We start from the raw sequence: 12,904 nt of genomic DNA, 5'->3' as shown, positions 1-12,904 counted from the left end.
AGAGTGCCCCATGGCCCCCCAAGTCCCCCCGATGAGACAGATAGCCAGCGTAGCCCTGGGGGAGGGGGCAGAGGAATCCGAAGAGTGGGAACCCGCAGCAATGGCCCTAGTATCCCTGGGAGATAGGGAGATGGTCCCTGGTAGCCTCCTCCCCTCCAACACCCAGAAGTATGGGCAGCTTGTCAAAATCAATGGCCACCAAGTAGAGGCCCTGCGAGACACCGGGGCCAGTATCACCGGTGTCCTCAGGCACCTAGTCCCCGAAGAGCAGATCCTCCCCAACGTCTTTTGCCCTGTGATATCCGCAGACAATAGAGAGAGCATGTGCCAGGTAGCCCTGGTGCCATTTGAGTGGGGAGGGGTGATAGGCAAACTCAAGGTGGCCGTAAGAACCTCCCAGCCGGTCGACTGCCTTTTAGGGAACGACCTAGAGAGTTCCCCATGGAAGCACGTAGAGCGTAAGGCCCACCTGGGAATGATGGGACTCCCCGAGTGGGTGTGCGCCACCACCCGATCTATGTCCGCCCGACTCACTCCCCAGAGGGAGGTCGAGAGCATCCCGATCGAAGAGATCAGAGCAGTCCCCGCCGAGGGTCCTTCCGTCCCCCCATCAGAAGGGTCCGTCGCTAGCGATGAACCCACACCATCCGACCCGGACCCAGTCCCTGAGTTAGGCGATCTACCCGAGTTGGCCCAATGGCGCCACGAGGGCGGACCCACTCGGGAGGAGTTTTGCAGGGAGCAAGCCACTTGCCCGTCCCTGGTCGGGCTGCGGCGCCTAGCCGAGGGCCAAGCCGCAGGTGACCAGACCGGGACGCACCAAATCTATTGGGAGAATAACATCCTGTACAGTGAGCAGAAGTCGGTGGAGCTGGGATCGGGACGGGTACTGGTGGTACCCCTCCGCTTCCGAGGTTTCCTCCTGGGTTTAGCCCACGACGTCCCCCTCGCCGGTCACCTGGGACAGGACAAGACGTACAACCGTCTTGTGACCCATTTTTACTGGCCTAAGATGAGAGCAGCGGTAGAGGCCCATTGCAAGTCCTGCCCCACGTGCCAGGCTAGTGGAAAGAGTGGAGGGAAACTCAAGGCTCCCCTCCAACCCTTCCCGGTCGTCAGTACCCCCTTCGAACGAGTCGGGATCGACATCGTGGGACCACTGGACCCCCCCACCTCCCAAGGCCACCGTTTTATCTTGGTCCTAGTGGACCACGCCACCCGCTACCCAGAGGCTATCCCCCTGCGCACCATTACGGCCCCTGTGGTGGGCCGGGCCCTGATGGGGATCTTTTCCAGGGTGGGGTTTCCCCGCGAGGTCGTGAGCGATCGCGGCACTAATTTTATCTCAAAGTATATGACGTCCCTGTGGCAACAATGTGGAGTGTCCTATAAGTTCACCACCCCGTACCATCCCCAAGGAAACGGCCTAGTAGAAAGATTTAATAGGACCTTGAAAGGGATGATCGCTGGCCTAGACGAACCCCTCCGGCGGAAGTGGGACGTCCTGCTCCCTTGCCTATTGTTCGCGTATAGAGAGGTCCCCCAGAAGTCCCTAGGATTCAGCCCGTTTGAGTTACTCTATGGGCACCCCGTCCGAGGTCCCCTCAGTTTGGTAAAGGAAGAGTGGGAGGCGGCACCCCAGACCACCCCCCGAGATGTGTTCCCATACGTCTTGGCCCTCCGGAACCAGACCAGGAAGTTCCGAGAACTGGCCGAGGCCAACCTGGAGGCGAGTCAAGAAGAGATGAAACGCTGGTACGACCAGAATGCCACTCTGGTTGAGTTTCAGCCGGGCCAGCAGGTGTGGGTCATGGCCCCCGTGAAGCCTGGCGCCCTCCAGGACCGATGGACTGGGCCGTACAAGGTGGTGGAGCGAAAGAGTCCAGTTACGTACTTGGTGGACGTCCAGTCGCCCCGGGACCCCCTCCGGGTCCTGCATGTGAACCGACTCAAGCCTCACTTCGTGCGGACAGAACTGAGCCTCCTGCTGGCCACCGATGACGGGGCCGAAGATGAGTCGGATCCCCTCCCGGACCTCCTGTGTGTCAAGGAGCAGGATGGCTCCGTGGAGGGAGTGAACCTTTCCCCAGCCCTCACGGCCCAACAACAAGCGGACTGCCGCCAGCTCCTAAGACAATTTGCCGATCTCTTCTCTCTGACCCCCCGGGTCACCAACTGGTGTGTTCATGACGTGGACACCGGGGACAGCCCGCCGGTGAGACACCGAGCCTACCGGGTTCCTGACCGGGTCCGGGCCTGCATTCAAGATGAGGTCTCGAAGATGCTGACCCTGGGGGTGATTGAGCCCTCTGACAGTCCCTGGGCCAGCCCCGTGGTCCTGGTCCCGAAGGCAGCGGCCCCCGGTGTCGCCCCCGAGCTCCGATTCTGCGTGGATTACCGGGGGCTCAATGACGTTACCCGAGCCGATGCCCACCCCATTCCACGAGCCGACGAACTCATTGACCGACTAGGGGCAGCTCGGTTCCTCAGCACATTCGACCTCACCTGCGGATACTGGCAGATTGCGCTCACCGAAGGAGCCAAGGAGCGGTCCGCTTTCTCCACCCCCGACGGGCACTACCGCTTCCGCGTGATGCCCTTCGGGATGAAAAATGCCCCGGCAACTTTCCAGCGACTGGTGAATAGGGTCCTGGCCGGGTTGGAACAGTTCAGCGCGGCATATCTAGACGATATCGCCGTCTTCAGTCCGGAGTGGAGTGAGCATCTCCAGCACCTCCGGAGGGTGCTAACCGCCCTGCGCCAGGCAGGCCTCACAGTAAAAGCTAGCAAGTGCCAGATCGGGCAAGGCTCCGTAGTCTACCTGGGGCACCGGGTCGGGAGCGGCCAGGTAGCCCCTCTACAACCAAAGATCGACGCCATCCTGGCCTGGGAACCACCCATCACCCAGACGGAGGTCCGAGCCTTCCTGGGACTCACAGGATACTACCGACGCTTCATTCGGGGATATGGCAGCCTGGTCGGCCCTCTCACCGAACTCACATCTAAAAAACAGCCAAAGAAGGTGCAGTGGACGGCTGCCTGCCAAGAGGCTTTCGATGCTCTAAAAAAGGCCATGTGCACTGCTCCCGTCCTCCAGGCTCCCGACTATGCCAAGGAGTTCCTAGTCCAGACCGATGCCTCCGAACATGGCATTGGGGCCGTCCTGTCCCAAGTGAATGACCAAGGCCTAGACCAGCCCGTCGCCTTCCTCAGTCGGCGGCTGCTGCCCCGAGAGCAGAGGTGGAGCACCATAGAGCGCGAAGCCTTTGCCGTGGTCTGGGCACTCAAGAAGCTACGACCCTACCTGTTCGGCACGCATTTCAGAGTCCAAACTGACCATCGGCCCTTGCGGTGGCTCATGCAGATGCGAGGAGAAAACCCCAAGCTACTGCGGTGGTCAATCTCCCTCCAGGGGATGGATTTCACCGTAGAACACCGCCCTGGTACGGACCACGCCAACGCCGACGGCCTCTCCCGGTTCTTCCGCCTCAGCGAAGAGAACCCCCCAAGATGATGGGCAGTTCTCTCCGGCTTTCAGCTGGGGGGGACGCGTGTTGGACCCGGCCTCGCAGAACGGCCCTCCGTGCACCCGCACCACCGAAACCTGGTACCTGCAGCCCCAACCACCCGGCCCAGCCGGCCCCTCCTACCAGAACACCCGCACCCGGCCCGGACATCCCCGTCCATGGCCTCCCTCCTTTCGGCCACCCCGGGCCCGCATGCCCACTTCATGCGTCAAGATGGCCGCCCGGCCCCAGCGCGACCCTGGCCTAGAGGCGCCACTCCGGCTGGAGGACATCACACTTCCAGGGGGATGAGAGAGGGAGGAGCAGTTTCTATCGCACCTCTGGACTCCCCTGGGACGATGGGTTTCGATCGGCCCTCCGGCCTCCCTGAGAGCTGGCTCCACGCCTGCTGGGTGTCTGGGACTCCTCCCGGCCCGGCCCTGAACGAGATCAAAAGACAATAGCAGGAAACCCCGACAAGCGACCCCCAGGTGACAAGACCCCTGCCTCCACCGACCCCGGACATCAAAGAGGGGTCGACCTATAACAAGGGGTGCTCCGGGCCGGTCCGCAGATTCGACGCTGGAACAACGTAAGCCTGCTGAGTGACTCGCGGCTCCTGAAAGATCGTAACATCTCTGAACTTGCGCCTAAGCCTGCTGAGTGACTCGCGGCTCCCGAAAGATCGTAACATCTCTGAACTTACGCCTAAGCCTGCTGAGTGACTCGCGGCTCCCGAAAGATCGTAACATCTCTGAACTTACGCCTAAGCCTGCTGAGTGACTCGCGGCTCCTGAAAGATCGTAACATCTCTGAACTTGCGCCTAAGCCTGCTGAGTGACTCGCGGCTCCCGAAAGATCGTAACATCTCTGAACTTACGCCTAAGCCTGCTGAGTGACTCGCGGCTCCCGAAAGATCGTAACATCCCCGCCGGACCCCGACTACGACCCCGTATCCCCCGGCTCGAGGATTGTGAGCTGTGCGCCGGATACGTCCCTGCTTGAACTTTTGCCAAAGACTGTCCCGCTACCCCCCTACCTTTCCGAGACTCTTGCACCCGTGCACACCGTGTACATATTTGCCGTGATAGCCTACTTGATAAAGATTGTTTCTGAGAATAACCGGTGTGATTACTCTGTGTCGTGTGGCGCCAGAAGTACGATCCTAGCTGCGAGATTCCTCCCCCTGGGGAGTCTCCCGCCAGTACCCGGCTACGATACTTTGAGGGTGGGTCTCAGGGTAGTCAGGACCCCCTTTCCGGGCTCCTCTGAGGTCGCCGTCTAACAAGGTAGGAACACGTTCCTGCACAAAATCAATCAATTCAGGCAATCTCCTCTTTCTATGTGTTCTGCAGAATGCAGCATATATGGAAAAAGGAAAAAACAAGGAGAAATGAAAACATTTATCCTCGTTGCACCTCCCTAATGCTTCCCCTGGGGTAGTGTTAGATTCTGACACATTCCCAGGTTTATGATATCTGGTAAAACTGGGAATATGTTAGATTCCATGGGTGATGTTTGGGAACACTCACAGCACCACCCACGGTGTTCTGCGTGAAAGGGGCAGACATTTACATGGCCATGAAAAGCCACATAAAGTGACTTTACATGGCCTTGTAAATATGTTGGGGCACATTGCACCACCGGAACGTCAAAAAAATTAGAAGTGGACCCTTGTGATTCCACTTGTAATGGCCCAGATTTTCCCACGCTCTGGATTTATTTATTACCTGGATATATGTATCTCTCTGGGCACTTATAATGAGGGCCTAAGGGTAGGAGAGTTTGAGGTTATGGAATGAGTCTGCATATATTCTTCTCGCCTACCCCTTTTGCCCTTTCCTCCTTCAGCATTGTTTCCCGTAGACACCCCTTGTAGCGAGGTCCCTGATCTAATGCAGCTTTATAGATGTAAGGCCGGAAACTGTGACATGAAGGTGCACGCATAGCCATTCATCACTGGTACAGGCATTTTCCATTATTCATATGGACTTGTAAAAACATTTCAAATTGAATAGAAACCTTTTTGAAAAGCAGGGTGGATCTCTCTGGGGACTGCCACAGAGCTGCTGATTTATTGGAGGCATCCAGTTGAAGGTTGACTGTTGTGCTAAGGACCTGCTGTTCTTTTCTAATGGATATGACTCCTTGGCACCCGCTACTGCAGCACCTCACCTTGTCTCGATTCACCCTCACTGATTCCTGCCCAGAGTTGACACTTTCCTCCACGTGTCTCTCACACCTCCCTCCCCACCCCACCTCTTCTGACCTAACCACACCCCCCAGCCAGCTCCACCCTTGTTAACCCACTTTACACCACTAGCACACTGTTCCGCTACATATATTGTCATATTTCTGCAACACGCTCTTTCACCTAACTCTCCCCCCTTCCCACCAATTTACGCCTCCATATCGCCCAGGCACACCATTACCTATCCCATGTTCTTGCCTCGCCACCTCACCATACTCTCCTAAGAACTCTCCCACGCCACCCAACACTTCCACATCACCCGCCTTACCCTACTTTGATATTATTCCACCTCACCTTATCACATCCCTACCCTTCTACGATATGCTTTCCGATCTATTCAGTATACGACACATCCACCCAACGCGTACTAACTACAACCCAAAACACTCAACTCCACCATTATCACACCCCATATGCCGACTACACAACATATTCATACCTCACCGCACCCACACTCCCTACACAGCATGCTCCTCCACCCTTCCCAACTCACCTCTTCTGACTCAGACACACACATCCCACCCAACACAACCTCTCTCCCTGTAACCACACGCCCATACCACTCAGCCTTATATTCACACCATTCTACCTCACTTGGCATCCCCACCCTTCGGCACCACACTCTCCCATCTATCCCCTAAGACCTCCACATCATCTTTTATCTCCTAAGAATACTCCCATACAACTTAACCCCATCTTTATCACCCACATCCTTACAACAGATGCACACCATTCCACCTCACCTCACCCTACCACACCCACACCCTTCTGTAGAATGCTTTCCTATATATACAGCATACCACACCCTCGCCCCGCCTTTCCTCTCCTAAAACAACCCACAACACTTAACCTCACACTTATGACTTCACCCTCATAGCATTCCACCTCACCCCCAAGAGCCCACCCTCATAGAATTCCACCTCATCCCCGAGAGTCCACCCTCATAGAATTCCACCTCACCCCCTCATGACATTCCACCTTACCCCGAGAGCCCACCCTCATAGAATTCCACCTCACCCCCGAGAGCCCACCCTCATAGCATTCCACCTCACCCCGAGAGCCCACCCTCAAAGCATTCCATCTTACCCCCTAGAGCCCACCCTCATAGAATTCCACCTCACCCCCGACAGCCCACCCTCATAGCATTCTACCTCACCCCGAGAGCCCACCCTCATAGCATTCCATCTCACCCCGAGAACCCACCCTCATAGTATTCCACCTCACCCTGAGAGCCCATCCTCAAAGCATTCCACCTCACCCCCGAGAGCCCACCCTCATGGCATTCCACCTCACCCAGAGAGCCCATCCTCATAGCATTCCATCTCACCCCGAGAGCCCACCCTCATAGAATTCCACCTCACCCCCTCATGGCATTCCAGCTTACCCCGAGATCCCACCCTCATAGAATACCACCTCACCCCCGAGAGTCCACACTCATAGACCTCCACCTCACCCGACTGCCCACCCTCATATCATTCCATCTCACCCCGAGAGCCCACCCTCATAGCATTCCACCTCACCCCGAGAGCCCACCCTCAAAGCATTCCATCTCACCCCCGAGAGCCCACCCTCATAGAATTCCACCTCACCCCCGACAGCCCACCCTCATAGCATTCTACCTCACCCCGAGAGCCCACCCTCATAGCATTCCATCTCACCCTGAGAACCCACCCTCATAGCATTCCACCTCACCCTGAGAGCCCATCCTCAAAGCATTCCACCTCACCCCCGAGAGCCCACCCTCATAGCCTTCCACCTCACCCCGAGAGCCCACCCTCATAGCCCTCCACCTCACGCCGAGTGCCAACCCTCATATCATTCCATCTCACCCCGAGAGCCCACCCTCAAAGCATTCCATCTTACCCCCGAGAGCCCACCCTCATAGAATTCCACCTCACCCCGACAGCCCACCCTCATAGCATTCTACCTCACCCCGAGAGCCCACCCTCATAGCATTCCATCTCACCCCGAGAACCCACCCTCATAGCATTCCACCTCACCCTGAGAGCCCATCCTCAAAGCATTCCACCTCACCCCCGAGAGCCCACCCTCATAGCCTTCCACCTCACCCCGAGAGCCCACCCTCATAGCCCTCCACCTCACCCCGACTGCCCACCCTCATATCATTCCATCTCACCCCGAGAGCCGACCCTCATAGCATTCCACCTCACCCCGAGAGCCCACCCTCAAAGCATTCCATCTTACCCCCGAGAGCCCACCCTCATAGAATTCCACCTCACCCCCGACAGCCCACCCTCATAGCATTCTACCTCACCCCGAGAGCCCACCCTCATAGCATTCCATCTCACCCCGAGAACCCACCCTCATAGTATTCCACCTCACCCTGAGAGCCCATCCTCAAAGCATTCCACCTCACCCCCGAGAGCCCACCCTCATGGCATTCCACCTCACCCAGAGAGCCCATCCTCATAGCATTCGATCTCACCCCGAGAGCCCACCCTCATAGAATTCCACCTCACCCCCTCATGGCATTCCAGCTTACCCCGAGATCCCACCCTCATAGAATACCACCTCACCCCCGAGAGTCCACCCTCATAGACCTCCACCTCACCTGACTGCCCACCCTCATATCATTCCATCTCACCCCGAGAGCCCACCCTCATAGCATTCCACCTCACCCCGAGAGCCCACCCTCAAAGCATTCCATCTCACCCCCGAGAGCCCACCCACATAGAATTCCACCTCACCCCCTACAGCCCACCCTCATAGCATTCTACCTCACCCCGAGAGCCCACCATCATAGCATTCCATCTCACCCCGAGAACCCACCCTCATAGCATTCCACCTCACCCTGAGAGCCCATCCTCAAAGCATTCCACCTCACCCCCGAGAGCCCACCCTCATAGCCTTCCACCTCACCCCGAGAGCCCACCCTCATAGCCCTCCACCTCACGCCGAGTGACAACCCTCATATCATTCCATCTCACCCCGAGAGCCCACCCTCATAGCATTCCACCTCACCCTCGAGAGCCCACCCTCATAACATTCCACCTCACCCCCGAGAGCCTTGCCCCTCCCCCCCCCACCCCCACCCACCTTCAGATTCTTTCTTCCTGGAACCGGCCCCATGCTCATATGTCTCGTTATTATATTCCAGGGAAAGAAGCTTCCAGCGAACATCAGCGAGGACGCAGAGGAAGGTGACGTGTCTGATGAGGACAGCGCCGACGAGATTGATGACGACTGTAAGCTGATGAACGGAGATGTAAGTGGAAGACGCCGCCGAATGGCAATGCCGCGGAGTCTGCGCAGCAGTCACCGCGGGGCCCGAGGGGCTCTCGTGACATGGTGCGGACATGCAATCTGATCCTGTTCTAAAAGTCTGATGCCTCTGCAAAGAGACTGGAGCATTTCGGGTTGACCTTGTACAAGAGCAGGAGTCCTTCAAAAGAAGCTTGAGTCCTCAGCAAGCATTGCTAAGAAAGTCATTTGCAATTCAACCTATTAAGATAGAAAGCAGTCTGCCTAGTCCCGTTTGTTCCCAAGATCACACGATGCTTTCTGTTAACACTATGTTTCATTAGAAGAAAACTGTACCATTGGATGAGACTTTTTTTTTTATAACGCCCCTCCCGGCTCTTGCTGGTGTTAAACTTCTCTGATGTTCAGGTGAGGTGTATGACTGAAGGCTGAACAGGAAGAGATGCTAAACACGACATTATTATCAGCATAGAAAGTCTGTCAGTGACTGTGCTGCTTGATTGGAAGTGTTTTACTCTACAACATATAGGAATAGTTTCCGTGCCCTGTTTGTTACAGAAAAAAAGGCTGGAGGGCATTCGGGCTGTAATACCATTTACTGTCTCTAGGGGGCCTGGCTCAAGAAAAAAAGACAGATACTCATTGAATAGTGACACGAAGTGGCCAGAGAGTGCCATTAGTTACGTTTCCAGGAAAGGCCTTTAGCTAGTGCTGGATGCACAGGTCAAACATGCAAAGGGAGTTGGGGTTGGAGACAAAAAAGAGGCAATGCAGGTAGAAATCTACACGTCATCAGGGATTTATTGAGCAGCATTTCAAGCTCTTAAATCGAACACAGTCAGTTGTGGAGCACTGGTTTGCCTTTCATACCATGGGTGCCATGGCTTATGGACACACCTTGCACAAGGTCCAGTGACCGACCAAAGCGGGGTTACCGGAAGTGAAGTGGTGATAAGACTGGCACCTATCAGGAGAAGAAATATAGCCTGCTGACTTTCAGGAGACAACTCAAGACCTGGCTCTTCGACCAGTAGCAGCAGCACCCCCCCCCCCCAGCGCCTTGAAACCCTTACGGGTATGTAGTGCGCTTTACAAATTACATGATTGATTGATTGATTAATTGATTGATACAACTAATGCTTGGAAAGACAGTTCTTGGCCTTACGCAGGAATCCCAGCAGGGTGGTGCAAGAAATCACTTGTGCTGGAAAGACATCCAGTGGCGTCTTAACGCTTGGGCACGCTGGCCAGTTGCCCGTGGCCCCCTCGAGCATAAGGGCCCCGTGCAGACCAGAATTTAATTCTCATTTTATTCTTGTGAGTGGTTGTGTAGGCAGCGCCCAGTGCACTGCTTTGCCCGGGGGCCTATAATGCTGTTAAGACGGCCCTGAAGACACCCAGAGAGCCGTGAGTCTAGCAAAGAGAAATCAAAGGGACTGTTAGAAGTGGCAACACCGATGACAGCTTCCAAGGTGAAACAAGGACACTGCCGAGTGTTAGAGAACTTTCAAAGAGTAGACAGAGCTTTCTGTTAGGCAATGCAAAGACAGGGCTTGATTACACCCACATAGGAATGCAAATGCACAATTTCTTTTCAGAACATGCAAAATCACAATCTCTGAGTGTGCCCGTCGCACATGGAGGCGTTGGGAGCTCTTCAAACGGGTCAGTGTCTCCCCATTGTCAATGTCTGGGTGGGCATGTCCAGTAATATATCAGGCGTGCCCACTTTCGCATGGGGGTGACTTTTTACTGCCTCAATCCTTCCAGCTCTACAGCGGCACCCGCCTGTTGGGGAATCTCTAGGTTTCTGAATGTCAGGGTCCTGTATTGCGGAGCGTGCAGTGCAGGAGAGCACACGGTACATGGAAGTAAAGACAGACAGGTGGAAAAGAGTTGCGTAAAAGCCCTAAGGGGGCATGAGCCTCAGGGAGGAAATTATCATGGCCTCAGACTCTATTGCAATCAGAGGATTCATTACTGACATGTCGCTGCACCATGGATCATGCATAATGGAAGCCCAGGAAATCTTGGTATGACGAATAATTGCCTCCTTTCACCCCTGCTATCAAAATTATTAGGAATGTATATGACATAGTAGGGAAATAGTATTTGTCAGAGTGCTCGATTCTCAGTAAAAGAGACAAAACTGATAGGTATGGCTGGAAGAGTGTGAATACTGAGTCCAAATTATTGTGGGCCTACTATCGCGGAAATAAATATTGAAGGGTAAGTAAGTAGACATTTTCTATGCTTAACTCCACATATATGTCCTTAGATTATATATAGACCTTCAAGGTACATAGATGTGGAGTTAAGAACAGCAAATCTATCCTTTACTCTGTGCACTTACCTTTCAATATTTTGTCCCTCAATAGTTTGTTCCTCAGTATTTTGTCCACAATATTAGTGTGCCACAATATTTTTGTACTCGATACAAAGAGTGCAATCAGCAGGAAGGCCACATAATGAGACCTATTCCATATGATAATTAGAGGACTCTTGAACTGCGTGAATGCAGCTGCCTGGAGGCAGATCTTTTTTAAGGTAAACAAAGGAGCTGCAACCTCTTGCTGTAAGTGTGTATGATGACACTCTTTATGCTACATCTCAGTGTGTTTACATCCAGTCACACCATACCTTAACCAATCTGCATGCAAGCATTTCCCACCTCAGCATTTATTGCTTCTAGCATATCTCCCAGCTCATTGGTGCCAGGCATGTAACATTTAAATAAGTCTGCCACCAAGAATGCCATACCTTACATAATCCGCCAAAAGCATGAACCCTAGGTTAATCTCCCCCAAACATGCTACCCCTCAGACAACATGTAACATAGTATGCACCCCATCCATTATTCCTCAACGCAAGCCTCTCATTTGTCAGTGACCCTAAAAACATCCCACCTCTCGCCAGTCTGTTTGCAATCAGCCCACACCTTAGTCAATAGCCCTCCAAGCAAGCCATACTTCAGCCAGCCTACCTCAACCATGCAACATCTCCTGTAGCATGATACCACACATAGCCCATCTCACTGCGGTCCTAGGCTTGCCACAACTGTGTCATTATCCCTCCAAGCATGCTGCATTTCATCCAAACAGCGTGGAAACAGGCCACACAGCTGCTGATTGGCCTTCCAACATGGCGTGTCTCAGCCAATTTGTTGTTTCTCAGTTCTGTATACAAAATTCATACTTGAGATGTTCCACATGATCGCACTGAAACCAGACTTGTGTGAATGGGAAAAATATCTAATGAACAAGAGTGCTGCTGTCAGGCCTTTGGCAAGGTGAAGTGCAGTGCCTTTGGGCTCATTTGTAACGACCAGTTGCATTCATGTCACTGGAGAGCATGATTCCAGTCCAAGGTCTTCCCTCGGTGAAGTATTGCTTTCGAGGAAATAGCTCCGTTCAATTGCACCAATCGGGTGAATGTTCCAGACTGTAGTGGTTACCAGTGGAAAGGCTTTTGAGAAGGCATAAGTGCCTCTCCAGACAGGGTAGCAAAGTGTTGCGCTCACAAAGCGAGGGGTGATCTGGCTCTGCCTTCCCAGTGAAATCCTCCTCTACTGTTATATTTCTGAACTTTTCACCATGTCCATCCTTTGCTGAGAAATGTGATGTTTGTGGTTTTGTCTTTCTTCCTGGCCAACGTTGCATGCACATGAAGTGGAAGGTATTGTATGCTGCGCGTCCCCTTCTCCATTTCTTTCTCAATCTCTTGGTCTCTGTTTTCTACCTGTCTTTCTCTCTACCTTTTATTCCTCTTGGTTCTCTCTCTGTGTCCCCCCCCCCCCGCTTTTTCCTCTTAAACTCAATCCATACCAATCTCAACTGCAGAAATGAATCCTGTTACCAAGAAGCGATCTCACTGTGAAAAACTGTTAGCGGGTATTGAGGTGAATTTGATTGAAAGGACAAATTGT

At 54.0% G+C, this 12,904-nt stretch overlaps 1 protein-coding gene across 7 annotated transcripts in view; it reads left to right on the top strand.

The window, feature by feature from the left end:
• Positions 1-12,904, top strand: part of PLCH2 (phospholipase C eta 2) — a 1,499,317-nt gene that overhangs the window by 1,303,181 nt on the left and 183,232 nt on the right. For all 7 annotated transcript variants that reach the window (XM_085609277.1, XM_085609254.1, XM_085609273.1 and 4 more), the window contains one exon: positions 8,876-8,983. In XM_085609277.1, coding sequence (XP_085465403.1) covers positions 8,876-8,983 — 108 coding nt within the window. The remainder of the gene's footprint in view (positions 1-8,875; positions 8,984-12,904) is intronic.

The sequence above is a fragment of the Triturus cristatus genome, chromosome 1_2 (genome assembly GCF_964204655.1).
Source record: "Triturus cristatus chromosome 1_2, aTriCri1.1, whole genome shotgun sequence".
Taxonomy (NCBI): Eukaryota; Metazoa; Chordata; class Amphibia; order Caudata; family Salamandridae; genus Triturus; species Triturus cristatus.
The sequence above is the reverse complement of the archived record's forward strand: the minus strand, read 5'-3'. Positions and strand labels throughout refer to the sequence as shown.